Source organism: Chroicocephalus ridibundus, chromosome 1, assembly GCF_963924245.1.
Source record: "Chroicocephalus ridibundus chromosome 1, bChrRid1.1, whole genome shotgun sequence".
NCBI lineage: Eukaryota > Metazoa > Chordata > Aves > Charadriiformes > Laridae > Chroicocephalus > Chroicocephalus ridibundus.
Window position 1 is genome coordinate 103,996,392 of NC_086284.1, and position 14,533 is coordinate 104,010,924.

The 14,533-nt window shown below is 55.0% G+C and overlaps 1 protein-coding gene across 1 annotated transcript; it reads right to left on the minus strand.

Moving 5' to 3' along the window:
• Nucleotides 1–1,580: 1,580 nt before the first annotated feature.
• Nucleotides 1,581–3,850, minus strand: OLIG2 (oligodendrocyte transcription factor 2). Its single transcript, XM_063355938.1, has 2 exons — nucleotides 3,796–3,850; nucleotides 1,581–3,542 (listed from the first exon to the last, which is right to left on the minus strand). Exon 2 carries the CDS (start codon nucleotides 3,503–3,505, stop codon nucleotides 2,627–2,629), a length of 879 nt encoding a protein of 292 aa, XP_063212008.1. The 5' UTR covers nucleotides 3,506–3,542; nucleotides 3,796–3,850; the 3' UTR covers nucleotides 1,581–2,626.
• Nucleotides 3,851–14,533: the final 10,683 nt, after the last annotated feature.

Here is a 14,533-nt window from a genome sequence, read left to right on the forward strand (position 1 = left end):
GCCAGCTCTGCCGTTGGAGAAGGCACGGGGGCAATTAGCGGGATGCCCAACCCGCCTGTGGCCTGTCCCCATTCTCGGCGTTGGTCCCCGGGGCTTCATCCCTCCCGGCGTGAAATGGGATTTGTTTGCCAAAATCTGTGCTGAGGGTGCTGGGAAGGGGAGCTTCTCTCCGGGGGCTGGGTGTCTCTGGAGAAGGGTGGTGGTGGGGTATTTCTCATCGTCACTGGGGGGGATGCTGGGATGGGGGGCACTCCTTTCCGAGCCCCGTTTCCCTTCTCTGAAAGGGTTGGCATGGGGTGGACCGCAGAAGGAAGGAGCAAACCCCGCAAGGCAAGGAGCCCGAAGGCGCTGTGGGGCTCGTACCGGCTCACAGCCCGCGGGGACCCCGGCCCGCCCCGTCCGCCTGGGAACGGCTTCTCTTTACACATTAAAAAAAAAACCAGTCCCCCGGGTCCGGACTCACTCTCATTCCCCCGGGGGTGTCTGTGCGCCCCAAACTCCTCAATGGTCTGTTATTGTATATAAATATATATATATATATGCGCTATTTTGTATTTATGCGCATGTGGCTAGCTGGCTATTTGACGTAGTTGTCCAACCATTTATCGGTCTACAGAAAGAGAGAGAGAGGTGTGAGGATTTGCTAGGGCAATGATGGGGGTTTTGCGGCCTCCCTGCCCACCTGCGGCCCGGAGCGGGAGCTGTCCCCCCCCGGAGCGGACGGCGGCAGGACCGTGGGAGAGGCGCCCAGGGACCCCCGGTCCCCCGTCCCAGTATGTGTGTCCCCCTCCCCCCGCACCCGGGGGGCAGCCCCCGCCGACGGCGGCTGCCCACCTCCTTTTCCTTAAAAAACGGGATTCGCTTGGGTTGTTCACCTTCTCCTTACAGGAAAGGGGGAGCCTGCGTGCTTGAAGGCAGCCCTGGGGTCTGCGAGAGGGAGAAATATTTCCTGCCCAAATACCTGAGTACAGAGTTGCTAAAATACACACGGGCGAGAGATGCTATCATCTTCGGGAGAGAAAAGAAGAAAAAAAATAAAAAGACTGTCCTCAAATAATTTTCCTTTCCGCGGATTTTCGTTGAAAGTCAAGTGCGCAAAGTGCGCAGAAGCGGTTACAATGAGCAAACACCAAACTGCCAAGTTTAATGTTTCCCCGAATTAATATTTAGCTCTTGCCAAGTGCTGGATTCAGTAGACAAAAATTTTCACGTTACGAACCCAGTGACGTTTCTTTCCCTGCCGCCCTTATTCTGCGATGAACAAATGAGGAAAAAAAAAACAAACCCGAACCAAAATAAAATAAAACGGTTTCGATTAGCCGGCGAAACAAACGAACAAAAAACTTAGGGAAAAGGCAAGGATGCGCCTAAAATGTTCCCATCTCTTCCCGGCTTTGCGGCCGGTCACCACGCAGCGCCGGCTGTCCCGCCGCCGTCCCGCACCAGCGCCGCTTCCAGCACCTGCCTCCGCCTCCCCGCCCGCCTCGGAACAGCAAGGAAGAGGAAAAGGCCATTTATTTAAAATGCTTTTTTTTTTTTAATTTTTTTTTATTTAAAATCTCAACAATGGATCACTTTTTTTTTTTTTGCAACCAAACAAGTAATAAATATTATTTAGCAACTTTTTTTCTTTTTCCTTTTTTTTTTTTTTTTACAAAAATAAACAGATGATAAAATCTCTGCAAGGGGCAGCGATAAGAAAAAGTTGTTATTTCAGAAACAAGCCCAAGTTCTCAGTATTGCAACACGGACAGTGTGAAAGTTCCTACACAGAAAGAGCATTAAAGAGTTCAAACTTTGTTAAAGGTGGCAGGAACGAAATAAAAAAAAAAACAAACGAAGTGTTATACGCTTAAAATAAAAATAAAAATAAACGAAAACAAACCTAACAAACCCCAAGAACCCAAACCAACGAAATCAAGGCAAACCGACCCCTTATTCACTCATGAGGCTTACACAGTACAAGTGCACGGACGGAAAGCTCAGGCAGAGCGGACTTGCGTCGTTATCGTTGAACGGTATATTTACAAATCCCGAACCAGAGAGAAAACCCAAGAAAACGGCGGGCGGGGGGAGAGGAAATAAAACCGACTTTCCCGGCTACGCTTCCAACCGGAGCCCCGCTGCTCCCCGCCGGTGCCGGGAGTCCCCGGAGCGGCAGCCGGGTGCCGCGGGGATGGGCTCTCCGGGGCGGGATGTGACCCAGAAAGGGCTCCAAAGGCTCTGCGTGTAGAAACGAAACCGGGAGGGGGGTGAAGGGGGGAACGAACAAACAAACAAACAAACAAACGAGAAAACGAGCAAAAAACCCTCTGCAGTTTTGGTTCCTCCATTTGTGACGAGCCTAGGACTATTTTCCCCTCCTAGCCAAGTTATCGACAACAACGTAAAATTAAAAATAGAGAAGATGCGCGGGCGTTTTACTTGTGTCGGGGTGGTTTTCCCCGCCGTACTGGGGAGCGGGGCAGACCCCGGGCCGGGCTCCATCCCCTCCCGCCGCCCCTCCGACGGCCCCGGGAGCCGGGGAGCTGGGGCACACGCTACCGCCGGGGGGGGGCCGTGTTTGTAGGTCCTGGAGGTGCCGGGGCGGCTCGGGGCGCGGCGGGGGCGGCCCCCGCCGAGGGGTTCATTTGGTGTCGGTGGCTAACCTGGGGAGGCTGGCGGTGCCCATGCCGGAGACGTGGTGGTGCGGGGGGGCCGACACCTGGCACATGCTGCAGGGGCAGGGCATCCCCCCCCAGTGCTGGAAGCCGCTGCCCAGAGGGGCGGCGGCGGCGGCGGCCGAGGGCGACTTGAGGAGCCCGTGGGGGGGCCGGATGGAGCTGACGGCCGAGAGGCCGGAGCCGGGCAGGGAGGCACTGGAGACGGCGGCGGGGGGCAGGATGGGGTGGTGGACGGGGTGCGAGGCGGGGTGGCCCGGGTGGCCGGGCAGCGGGGCGGAGTGGGCGCCCATGCCGCCGGGGCAGGCGGCGGGGTGGAAGCCGGCGTGGTGGCCGCCGTAGATCTCGCTGACCAGGCGCTTCATCTCCTCCAGGGAGTTGGTGAGCATGAGGATGTAGTTGCGGGCCAGGAGGAGCGTGGCGATCTTGGAGAGCTTGCGCACCGACGGGCCGTGGGCGTAGGGCATCACCTCCCGCAGCCCGTCCATGGCGATGTTCAGGTCGTGCATCCTCTTGCGCTCCCGGCTGTTGATCTTCAGCCGCAGCTGCTGCAGCTCCGGCTCCGTCATCTGCTTCTTGTCCTTCTTGGAGGAGGACGAGGAGGACGAGGAGGAGGAGGACGACGAGGACTTGAAGCCCAGCTTGTCCACCACCACCACCCCGGCAGCGCTCATGGCGCTGCGCAGCTCGGCGCTCAGCTCCGGCGGGGAGTCGCTCTGCGTGGAGCTGGACACGGTGCCCCCCGTGAAACCCCCGCCGCTGCCTTTATTCCTGGCCGTGAGGAAGAGGTCATCGGGCTCCGGGGAGGACGGGCGGCTGGAGACCAGGCTGGCGTCCGAGTCCATGGCCCGGCGGGCGGGACGGCGGCGCGCACCGGGCTGCCTGCGGGGAAGGGAGAGAGCCCCGGTTCGGTCAACGCCCGCCGAAACTTGGCGGAGCACCGCCGCCGCCCGCCCGGTCGGAGAGCCCGATCCGCCGCCGCTCCGCGGGGCCGCCCTCGGGGGGGCGCCTCCCGTCCCCTCCCCGTCCCGTCCCGTCCCGTCCCTCCCTCCGCGCCTCTCCGCCGGGCCGGGGGCTCGGGGGGGCGGATAGTGGGGGTGCCGCGCCGGGGTGCGCGGGCGCGGGGGGCACTTACCGTGCGCGGGGCGGCCGTGGGGAGCGGCGCGCCGTGACGGGCGAGCACGGCAGCAGCGCGCACCTTGCGGCGGCGGCGGCGGCGGCTTTATAGCCGCGCCGGGGAGGAACGATGTCACCCGGGCGGGAGGGGGGGCTGCGCCAATCGGCGGCGGCGGCGGGGGGGGCCGGCTGATGTCACCGGGGCCGGTCCGGCTCGATGGGGCGGGCGGGCGAGCGGGCGGAGGGGCGAGGGGCGGAGGGGGGGGGGGCGACGGCCGGCAGCGGCGCGGGGAGCCCGGCGGGGGGGCGCGGTGGGGGGGGGAGGGACTTTTGTCAAATCCATAATAAAATGCAACAATGACAGCGCCGGGAACAGCTGTTGGGGGGGCGGGACGGGACGGGGACGGAGACGGGACCAAACAGCCCCTGGCCCCGCCGCCGCAACGCCCTCGGGGAAGCCGCGCCGCCCGGCTCTCGCCAGCACGTCGGTGTTTCCCCGTTCCCCGTCCCGACCCGCCGGGAAGCGTTTAGTGCCGGCCCCGGTCCCGCCACACGCACCGGGCAGCCGTCCGCCTTCCTTCGGCAGGTGTCCCCTCCTGCCCCCACGCCCGGTCGTTATCCCCCCGTTAAGTGCTGCAAAGGGAGGCGGAGGGGGAGAGAATAAGTAATTTCGGCCACCCCGTTCCGCACGAGCGGATTTCCCCAGCCACCGGGAGAAGAAGCCCGAGCGGCCACCAAACCCTACACCGAGACAGCCCTCCAGCAAGACCGGAGCAGGAGAGGGGAGAGAAAGAATGAAAGAAAGAAGACAAGAACCAAAAAAAAGACATTAACAAAAAAGTGACTTTCGGAAATGCCTCCCGCCTCCCCCTCCCGGCTCCCGGCGAGCCCCTTCGCGCCGACAGCTCCGTGCAACAGGGCCGGGGCTTCCTCCCACCGGGGTAAATCCCCCCCCGCCCCCTCTGCCTTTGTTGTATTATTTTTACACCCGTGTGTTTCCCAGCTGGCCCGGCAAGCCTCAACCATCCGTTAAATATGTATTTAAAACGTTAAGAAGTGAAGCGTGGAAATGTGTTTCCCAACGGTTGCGGGGATGATCCGTAACAGGTCAATTAGGAAAATCTGTCCCAGCGACAGCCGGGCCCGCCGCCGCCCGCCGCCCGGCGTGTGTCCCGCTGCCGCCCGGGCGGCCCCCGGCCTGGCCACCCGGGACGTGCCCCGGGCTCCCGCCGCCCGGGCGGGCGGAGGGGCAGCCCCGGCCCTCGGTTCCCGCACCTGCAGCCCCGCAAGCAGGTGCGGGAGCCGAGACCGGGGCGGCCCCTCCGCCCGGCCGGGGTGAGGAAGGGGGGACATCCCCTTTTTCGCCCCCCGAGGGATGGATGGGGGTAAGGCGGGGGGAGCTGGGGCTAGCCCTGGAGGTGAGCAGCGGGACGGGGAGGCGGGGGGGGGGGTGTTGGGGGGGGGGGGGGGGGCACGTCTGTGCAAACTTTGCATTTATTTCATGGTCGGGAAGCGGCGAGGCGGCAGCGGGAAGCCTGCCTCTGCCTTTTGACTGATGGCTCTATACGGCGCATTGTTGGAGCTGCATAAAACAGGGAAACAACGAGCGCAACTAATTAAGTCCCGACGCCTTTCCCTCGGCCGCCGGCTCCTGGTAGGGCCCGGCCCGGGGAGAGGGAACGGGCCCCGGCCAGGCCAGGCGGGGCGGCCGGGAGTGGGGGCGGCCGCCTCCGGGTCCGCAGTGCTGGGGCGAAAACGAGGAAAACGCCGGCGTCTCTCGTTTCCCTTCCGCCGCCCAGGGCTCGGTAATTTTCCCTCTGGGAAGGCTGCGGCTTTTCCTTCTTAAACGGTCGGACCCGCCGCCCCCTAAAAGAATGGGGGGGGGGGGTCCCGTCCTCCCCGTCGGGTTTGCGGCACCCACTGCCGGGCCGCGGGCTCAGCCCCGGGGACAGGGTTTCACCAGTCACTTCATCAGCCCGGGGACGGGATGGGCCCCCCAAGCCCCAGCGGCCGTGCCCGCCGGCCGCTCCGCAGCCCGGGGGGATCTCGCTGTGCCGGGCGGGGAGGGCAGGAGCCCCCGAGGCTCCGGGAGCCCGGGCCGAGGCTGTGGGGGGCTGGAACAGAGGTGGGGGTTACCTGCCGGCAGGGATGGCGGGCGAAAAGCGACGAAGAGTCGCCGGCCCCTGCCGCGGGGCAGCGGGGATGGGCAGCGGGCGGAGGCGCGGCGGGGGCTGCCGGGGCTCCGGGGACGCGCTGCGCCCTGGGGATCCCGGGGAGGGAGAAGTGGGCAACGGACTCCTCCCTTTTTTTCCCCTTTTTTCCTTCCCCTCCCCTTACCTTTTTTCCCCCCTTTTTCCTTTTTCCCTTTTCCTTTTCCTTTTTTTCTTTTCCTCCCTTTCCTCCTTTTCCCCCTTTCCCTTTGCCTCTCCCTTCTCTTTCTTCTCCTTCTCCTTCTTTTTTCCTTTTTCCTTTTTTCCTTTTTTCCTTTTTTCCTTTTTTCCTTTTTTCCTTTTTTTCCCCCTTTTCCTCCTCTTCCTTTTCCCCCTTTCCCTTTCCCTTTCCCTTTCCCTTTCCCTTCTTTCCTTTCCCTTTCTTCCCCTTTTTCCCTTTTTCTTTTCTTTTTCCTTTTTTCCCTCGCCCCTCCAGAGAGGAAACCCCACGCCGCCGGCAAAGGAAAAGCCGGGGTCTCTGTCCCTAACGGGGCGAGCAATGCCTTTGGTGATCACCGTCCGTCTGTCCGGACGCGAGCCCTGTCCCGCCTGCAGCCCGCGGGGCTCCTTGCGGGAGAGCGCGGAGTCTGCGCGGGGCCGGGCAGTGGCAGCGGGGCGGTGCTTCTCTGCCGTCCTTCTGGGAAGGATGCGGGCGGTGCAAGGAGGCGGGGGGGGGGTGATCTCTGCCGTGAGATGTCAAATTAAATGTCACACGTTGCCCACCTCGGTTCAATGAGGCTCGGTATTGCAAAATGCCTCTCGTTGGCGCGTCTGGGGAAGGCGGCCACGAAGGACTTCCAGAGAAGCCCTTCACCCCAACTTGCTTTTGGCACTAAAAAGTGGATCGAAGCCTATTTTCTTACCTGTAAATATGTTTGGTTTGGGGGGTTTTGTTTGTTTTGGTTTGGTTTTGTTTTGTTTTAGTTTTTTTTAGATAGCGACTGTAGGCAACTAAGGCGTGAATGAAGGCAATTAGGGAACATGATGAAGTGATAACTTAATAAAAAACAGACTGTTGCTTTCATGTTGAGAATCACTCAGAATGTCATTAGGTTATTGTTTGGGATTATTATTGCCTATATTCCCTCCGCCCAGGGTCCTTTCCTCGTGGATACCTCACGGCTACACTGAAAGTGCTCCTGCCTGGCTGTAAGGAATCTGAGGCATCCGAAGACCCTCTGTGTGACCACGGCTCCTTGAGGATTGGCAGCTGAAAACAGTTTTAATGATGCCTCAGAAACTGTAAGGCCTGATCCCCAGTGCTGTCTGCCTCCCATCTGTTAGCAGGACCGTGGGCTCGAAATTGGGCTTTGCGGCTCCAGAGACTTTCAAATTTTTCAGTTCAGAGCGTGGGCTTCAGGGAGTCCGCTGGCACCACAGTTGCCCCCCTTCATCCCTCCTCCAACCTCCTCCCCGCCCCTCGAACACGGCAGGACCACAAATCCCAGCACCTGACACTGAGGACATGAGGATGTGGGGGTTGCCTGCAAGCTCTCTGCTCACTGCTTAAAAGTGTGAGGGGAGGCTCAGGGCAGGGAATGACTTCTCAAAAGTTCAGGTTTGGCTCTTTTTTTACCCTGTTTTTTTTTTTACCCTTTTTTTTTTCTTGCTGGATGTATCTGAATCAGATACAACTGTATTTTTTTGCTGTTGTTCTAGACTTACAAGTGACGTCCAGCCTGCGGGCTTTGATGCCATTCCACCTGCCCAACTAACATATTTGATACCTGTGATCTCCAAGAAAAGGACCCCAGTTCATTGAGCGGGGCAGTTCTTTTTATTCTGGTAGAATTCTTTTTGTTTTTTTTCCCCCAGTGCTAGATTTGTTTTTGTTAACACTTGTTCGATTGAAATGTTGGAGACACATGCTCTTTGCCAAAAACTCAGCATGTCTTCCCATTCAATCAGAGGCTGGAAAAGCTTCTAATCTTCACAGGAGTCACCCAGAGGGAAGTCTCAGAAATACCAGAGCTGATGTTTGTGATATTTGCAGGATTAAAAATATGCAGGAAGTAGGCCATCTCCTATTCTCATCTAGCAGAAAAAAAGCCCTCTTTATTTATAAACTTTTGTCACTTATGAGCCTGCTGTCATTTACAACCAAATAATTATATTGCTATTTAAAACCCAGGCTAGATTCTGTGTCTTACATCTCCCAGGCTCAGTCATCCCTCCTCTCAAGCATGGCCATGTACTCCAACAGGGCAACTCTCACACCCCTGAGATTAATGAGAACTGACTTTGACCTTAAGACATTATCAAAACCACCTCATCCAGGCTCCTTTTAACTCTTCAGTGCAGGTGTAAGACGCACAAGCTTTCTGACCATCGTGTGTTGTGTTTAATGCAAGATGCTGTATTTTTTATGGTATGATTTAATTTAATACATTGCTAGAGGAAAAACTTGAAGGATGCAACAGATAACTCCATACCACCATTTTATTGCCTTCACGAAAGGCAATTCCTAAAGCTTACAAAGCAGTACGATAGCTATTTCATTTTAACAGCTGCTATGTGTTACCAACAATTTCTCTTCTCATGGATGATACCATCTCCTTTGGGCAAATGAGGAGAAAGAGGTTGAAACACCAAGAAAGCCCGATGCTGGCAGGGCTGCACGCTGCCCCGCTGGCACCTCCTGTCCTGGCCATCCTGGGCAGGCATCTGTTGACCACCATGTCCTAAAGTGTTCAAGCTCTTATCAGGATTGGTTTCATGCTGAGGCTTCTTTTTCAGTAGAGAAATACCAGCGAGGCACCTTTTCTATGTGGCTGGCAAAGCATTTCTAGCCTGCAGAGGAGTGGGACCTCTGCTGAAATGTCACCTTGCTGAGCAGGTGACATTTCAGCAGAAGCAGAGGCATCATGCCTTTCCTTGCACCCAGAGGCAGGAGGTGAAAACCCCCCAGCCTTGGCTGTTGTTTAGTCCAGGTACCACTCTGTTACAGAAGAAATACAACACTAGTGAAAAATGAATGGGTTTAACATTCCTCAGGCTCGATGTTGTCCCTCATGTGCAAATCCTCCCAAAATGAGCTGCCGTTGCAGGGAAGGAGCAGCGGGAACATCCAAGAGAAACAAATCAATGCAACTGCTTCGATTGCCTTTTAGACGGACAGAGGCAAGGAAACGGCACTGGAGAGGGAATTACAGGTCTATGCTGCGATTTGCCCAGACACATGCTGTTTTCTGTCCCACAGGAGGTCTGAACTGCAGCCCCTTGAACTGGGGGTTTTGGCCTGCACCAACTAACCTGGACACCAGTGGGATTAGAAAACCACCCGCGCATTCAATCTGTTGAGCTGGTCCGACCTGCCTTCATCCCCTGGTTGCCATTTGTCCGTATGTGGCACTCTTACACTACCCTTCACCTCTTTTCCGCTTCCCACGTCTTTGTTTTGACTGAGAGCTCCTCAGAAATGAGAGAGTCCTGGCAGAGTTTTAGTGATGAGCAGAACATGAGAACGTGGGTATGTTTTGCTTCCCATGCGAACACTCGCTAGAAACAAAATTTCCCTCAGGTTATTCCTTCGTCCTGTCCCTACCCTGTGCTCAGGAGAAAAATGCCTTAAAAATCCTGTTGCTAAGAGGTTATTGTATCTGTCTGACCGAGCCCCAAGGATTTTGTTGCTGTGTGCTTGTCATGGAAGTATTCCCCCGTCTGAAGGTGTCGGTGCCCTTCAGAATGGGTTTCATATGATGGCAACGAGGGTTGGGCTCATGTCAAATTACTCGCTGGCCATGGGTGTTTCACTTTCTGCATTACAGAAGGCCCTTGGCCTTTGGGATGGAGAAGTTCTTAGCCAATCTGTTCTTTAAAGCGGAAAAAAAAAAAATTAAAAAAGGCTGGGTAGCTAAGTCTGTACTAGAAATTTGGTGAGATTTCTCCTTAAGTTCTTGAGAGTTTTGGGGGGCTGTCGCCTTCCTGTGTCATACTGGGACTTGCATTAATGGAGTAACAGCTGAACTAAGCTTTTGGAATGAACATATCAAAGCCCCGAGTCTGTACGACACCATCTCTTGTCGCCCGTGATGTCAAAGGTTGCGGCGAATGTCTCCTTCGCTTTCTGGGTGGCTTTGTTTGGGAGAGTGGCCCCAGCAGATGGCCCGAAAACTGCACCTCGGCCAAGCAAAGAGGGACCACATGTGACGAACCATAGATGTCTCATTAGCAAACAGGGGGAAAAAAAAGCAAGGATGAGAAAAAAAGATAAAAAGAATACACAAAGACATTTACATATTTACATTGTTTCTCCCTCATTTCCAATTCTCCTTTAGCTGAAGTGTCAGTGGGCTCGCTTTTCTCCTTCTGTTTGTATGTTTACTTGTGCTAAATAGATTATGATAATCAGGCACATAAATGCATGCAACTGTTATTATGGCATTTTAATCACAGAGTTTTTCACTGGAAGCCTTCATTAGAATTCTCATAATCTCACTTGTTAGTGTAACAAACAGTAATAAATGCCAAGGAACTGGGATTAAGTCAGAGACATTCAGACATTAAAGGAGGAATATGGAAATGTTGTCAAATCTCCGCATTATTTATTGAAATGTCACATAAACAGTTCAGGACTTTAAATATCTTACTCATTAGAAGGAGAGGGTGCACGGCCACCTGAAGATAGCAATTATATTTTTTTGGGGAGTGCTGGAACCATATGTCGCTCATCGACTCTTCCCAACTTTGCTGGGCTACCCAGGCACTTTCTAGCTATTTGGTCGTATTCATAAGCTCCATCCCTGAGACGTTTAGCTGGGAGGGAGTGTTGCTCCTGATTAGCTGGACATGACATGGGAAGGAGACACGCTTGCTTTTACGTGGCTCTTCTGTATCTTTGTACAGTGAGGCCCCCTGTACCCTCTCGCACCGGGGGTCCAAGCTCCACCAGCTGACCATGGAGCTGAAGGTCTCCCGACACCATCTGAGGAGGCCTCCTGCCACCTCCTGCCGACTATCCCTTGGCAAAAGGAGGGAAGCCTGCAGTGACGTGCTAGGGTAGCCTGGGAATTTACCCCACTGCAGTTCCCATGGGCTTGCTTTGGGTGGGTGGGTGGAGGGGGGGGGGCGCAGCTGAGGGAGCAAGATGGGGATTTGCCACTGCTTTTTCAGACCATAAAAAATGCAGCACATCCCTTGAAGTCCTGGGGGAACTGTGCGCTGCTCCGGCTGGGAGCGGGGCTGCACGCATACCCGGCCCGTGCCTTCCTTGACAGGCGATGCTTGCCTTCCCTCTGTGCATTAACCCGCTGCTGTGGGGAAGGGATGCCGCTCAAAGCAGAAGAGACGGAAAATAAGCCGCTCTTTTCATGCAACTCAGCCCACACGTTTTATACCGTGCAGGCGAGGCCTCCTCCCACTCATGAATATGCACCCCCGCTATCGACCCCCCCCAGCATCCCCGCGGGAACGGGAGCGGAGGTGGGCTGCAGGGCCTGGCGCCCTGCCACCGCCAGCGCCTATGTCGAACACTCGAGCAGCAGAGTTATTCACAGTGGTTTGGGTCTCCCCCCGCCCTTTTTCCTTTTGTGTTTTTCCCTTTTAAGAACAAGAAGGAGAACTGAACGCCAAAGACAACCGCGCTCGTATTGGGTTTCCCACCCTTCGGCTGATGGCGGGGGCATCCCTCGTGGCCATCTAAGATGCGTGTGTCCCGTCCCCCCCCCAGGTGTGGGTGAGATGCTGAAGCAGGTGAACAGCGTTGAGTTTTGCATGTGCTATTTTTCGGTGTTGAGCCAGGCAGTAGTAAAAAGTTTTACAGCAAGAGACAAAAATCTCGCCATGGCAGAACTCTCGTTGCCCCCAAAGGAGTGAAGACTCCCAGTTCTCGTGGGAACCGTAAAGGGATTTATCGAATCTCTCCTAGAAGTGAAGTTTGATTCCCTTTTCCAGAATAAAAGACACATTTTACAGGAGGCACCATAAACACGCTGTTTCAGATAAAATTCTGAATCAGCACCCTCTGCAAGTGTGAGCTGCCATTCTTCTGCCTGAGAAAGATAAAATCTGTATAGCACCAAGAAAGAAACAAAAAAAGAAGGCATTACTCAAATTTAACTGCTGTGCAAGTGCTGTATCACCCAGGCTCTTTAATACTGGCTCAAATGCAAAAGATGGCCGAGGGTTATGTAAAAGTACAAGTTTTTAAGCTTTGAATCTGAAGTTTCTGTGGTCTCTCCCTCCCTCCCCTCCTAAAATACAAACCATCCAGAGGGATTTACGTTCACAGAAGCTGATGCGCCTGTGAGACCACTTCATTCCAAACTCCTGCATCCTTGAAACTTGGAGGAAATACTTTTGCAGACTCATGTGTGATAGCATTTTACAGGGCTTGGTGGCCCTCTCACCCCATGCTATGCTTAAACAGCCACTCTCTGCTTAGATCAGCCGCTTCTACCACACTGTCCGTGTTTCCATGCTGTAGTTGCTCCCCCTTTCCCATTTGAATTACTTAAAAGGTACCCCATAGATAGTCCCTCCCCAAGCTGTTGAGCTATAGAAAGATGTTCTTCAGTTGGCAGGGGGTTTATGTATTTGCTGAAGGGAAAAAAAAAAAGAAAAAAAAAAAAGGAGAGATTCCTTGCTTTCGGTAACATGCTGGCAGGAGTTTTGATCTTTTGTACAACATGCTGAATTTATTACCTTGGGTTCTTCACACTGTTTCTCCCTCCGCTGAGTCGGGTGGGGAGCTGTGCTTGCCCGGCCAGAGTGGTGGCCCTGACCCACTCCCATGTGCGCCTGGGCTCGCTTTATCGAGGCGCAGCGATTTAAAGCACATGTTGCTTTGGAACTGCTTGAAGAAGATGTTTGCGAGTGAAAATATAAATGCCTTAAATAACATCGCTTGTTTTAACAGTTCCACATGAAGCCTCCCCCTGTCAATCCACCCGGCGATGCGAGTGAGGTCCTGGCGTGCTTCGCCTGAGCCATGCATCCTCCAAAGCCGCCTCTGAGGGTGAGACTCTCAGAGGAGCTGGAAGGGTTTCATTGCCAAAACCCCAGAGCGGCTGAGGCTTTGCTGTTTGCGGCCGCCTCTCGTGTTAGCTGCTGGGGTGCCCAGCACGGAGGTGTGAGGGGGGGACAGGAAACCATGAGGTCTCAGGAAGGAGCCGGAAGGAGCCTGAAGGAGCTCAGGAGCATCGAGGAGGCTCAGGTTGAGCAATGTGCGAGGGGAAAATCTTGTGAAGGACTGGGAACATGTGGTGAGAGAGGGCAGAAGTGCGAGCTCTTGGGAGAGGGAAGGGCATAGGGGAAGGAGTGGTGGGCAAGGTGTTTCTCTGAGGATGGGGAACGGAGAAAAGGAGCAGAGTGATGCAGCTTTTGGAGTGAGCATCTCAGGGAGTAAAAGGGAGGTGTGAGGGTGTTGGTGAGAAATAAGGGGCAAGGTAGGAGAAAAACTGTTGAGGATAGCTTGGGGTTTTTTTGGGAAATACGAAACAAGGAGAAAAGTTGTTGCCTGAAAAGGGAGAAAATTCACAATGACCATGTAAGCTGTTCTCCAGGCTTTAGAAAAGGCCCCTATATTCAGAGCAAGGGTTGCACGGATTTAAACCTTTCTTAGCTGTTTATAGCGCAAACAGAAATTAATCTGAAGAAAGGTCTCCATATATTTTGACTGGACACCTGTACCAATAGATTTGCATCCAGAAAAATCTCATTTTCTCAAAAAACGAAAAGTATGGGAATGTAATTCTGAGGTCTACCAGCAAGGACAGGGTTTATGCTGGTTGCCCCAATGGCCTTTTTCCCCCCATTTCCAACTGCCTTTCCTACCATCATAACTTCAAAGAAATCCAAGCGCTCACTAGAATTGCCTTGGGCATGGGACACATCCTGATAAAGGGACCTGTGCCCTTGCTGTGGCTAAATGTCTCCGAGGGAGCAGGTGGCTCTGTATGGTCATACTCTTGTTTCACGACTTCTTGGCAAGTGGCCGGCAGGACGGAGTGAGGTAGTTTTACATCAGCTCTGAGTCTCTCACGGCATGAGAACAAGGGCTGAGGACCCCAAGGGTGACCTGTAGGGTCACAGGGAGCTGTGCCTCGGCACCTGCACCACTTTGCCCATCCTTTACTGGATACACATGGGTGATTTCACCAGTTTGCCATTCGACACCTTGCCTGTGCGGCCCACCCGGTGCTGCCAGCTTGAGGTCGGACACCTCTCATGTACGCTGCATGCATTTCCCTCTTGCTTTGTTGCGGGCATTTGTGCCAGCTAAAATATTTCAAGGCGTGTATCTGCCTGTGGAAACGCTCCTCTTCAGCTGCAAATCTCTCGCAGCGCGTCTGCCTGGGCTGTTAGCAGGGGAGCACGGCTGGCCTGCTAGCATGACTGCAGGCACGCGTAGTTACGAGGTGCTGAGTAAGAGCCGTATTTTTTTCTGGAGTGAAAGGCAAGGATTTCTGCGGAGTGACAGCCTCTGCAGCCCCGGGTCTGACTCAACTGTTTTACTTGCTGGAGCGCTCTTCGCTTTCTCTGGCCAGGAGGCCTCTTTCTTTCTGCCTCTCTGTCTCCGCTCTCGGTTTTCTTGGGCTTCCTGGGTGG

Excerpts from the sequence above, each read along its gene's own strand:
- OLIG2 (XM_063355938.1), bottom strand. The coding sequence starts at position 3,505 with ATGGACTCGGACGCCAGCCTGGTCTCCAGCCGCCCGTCCTCCCCGGAG.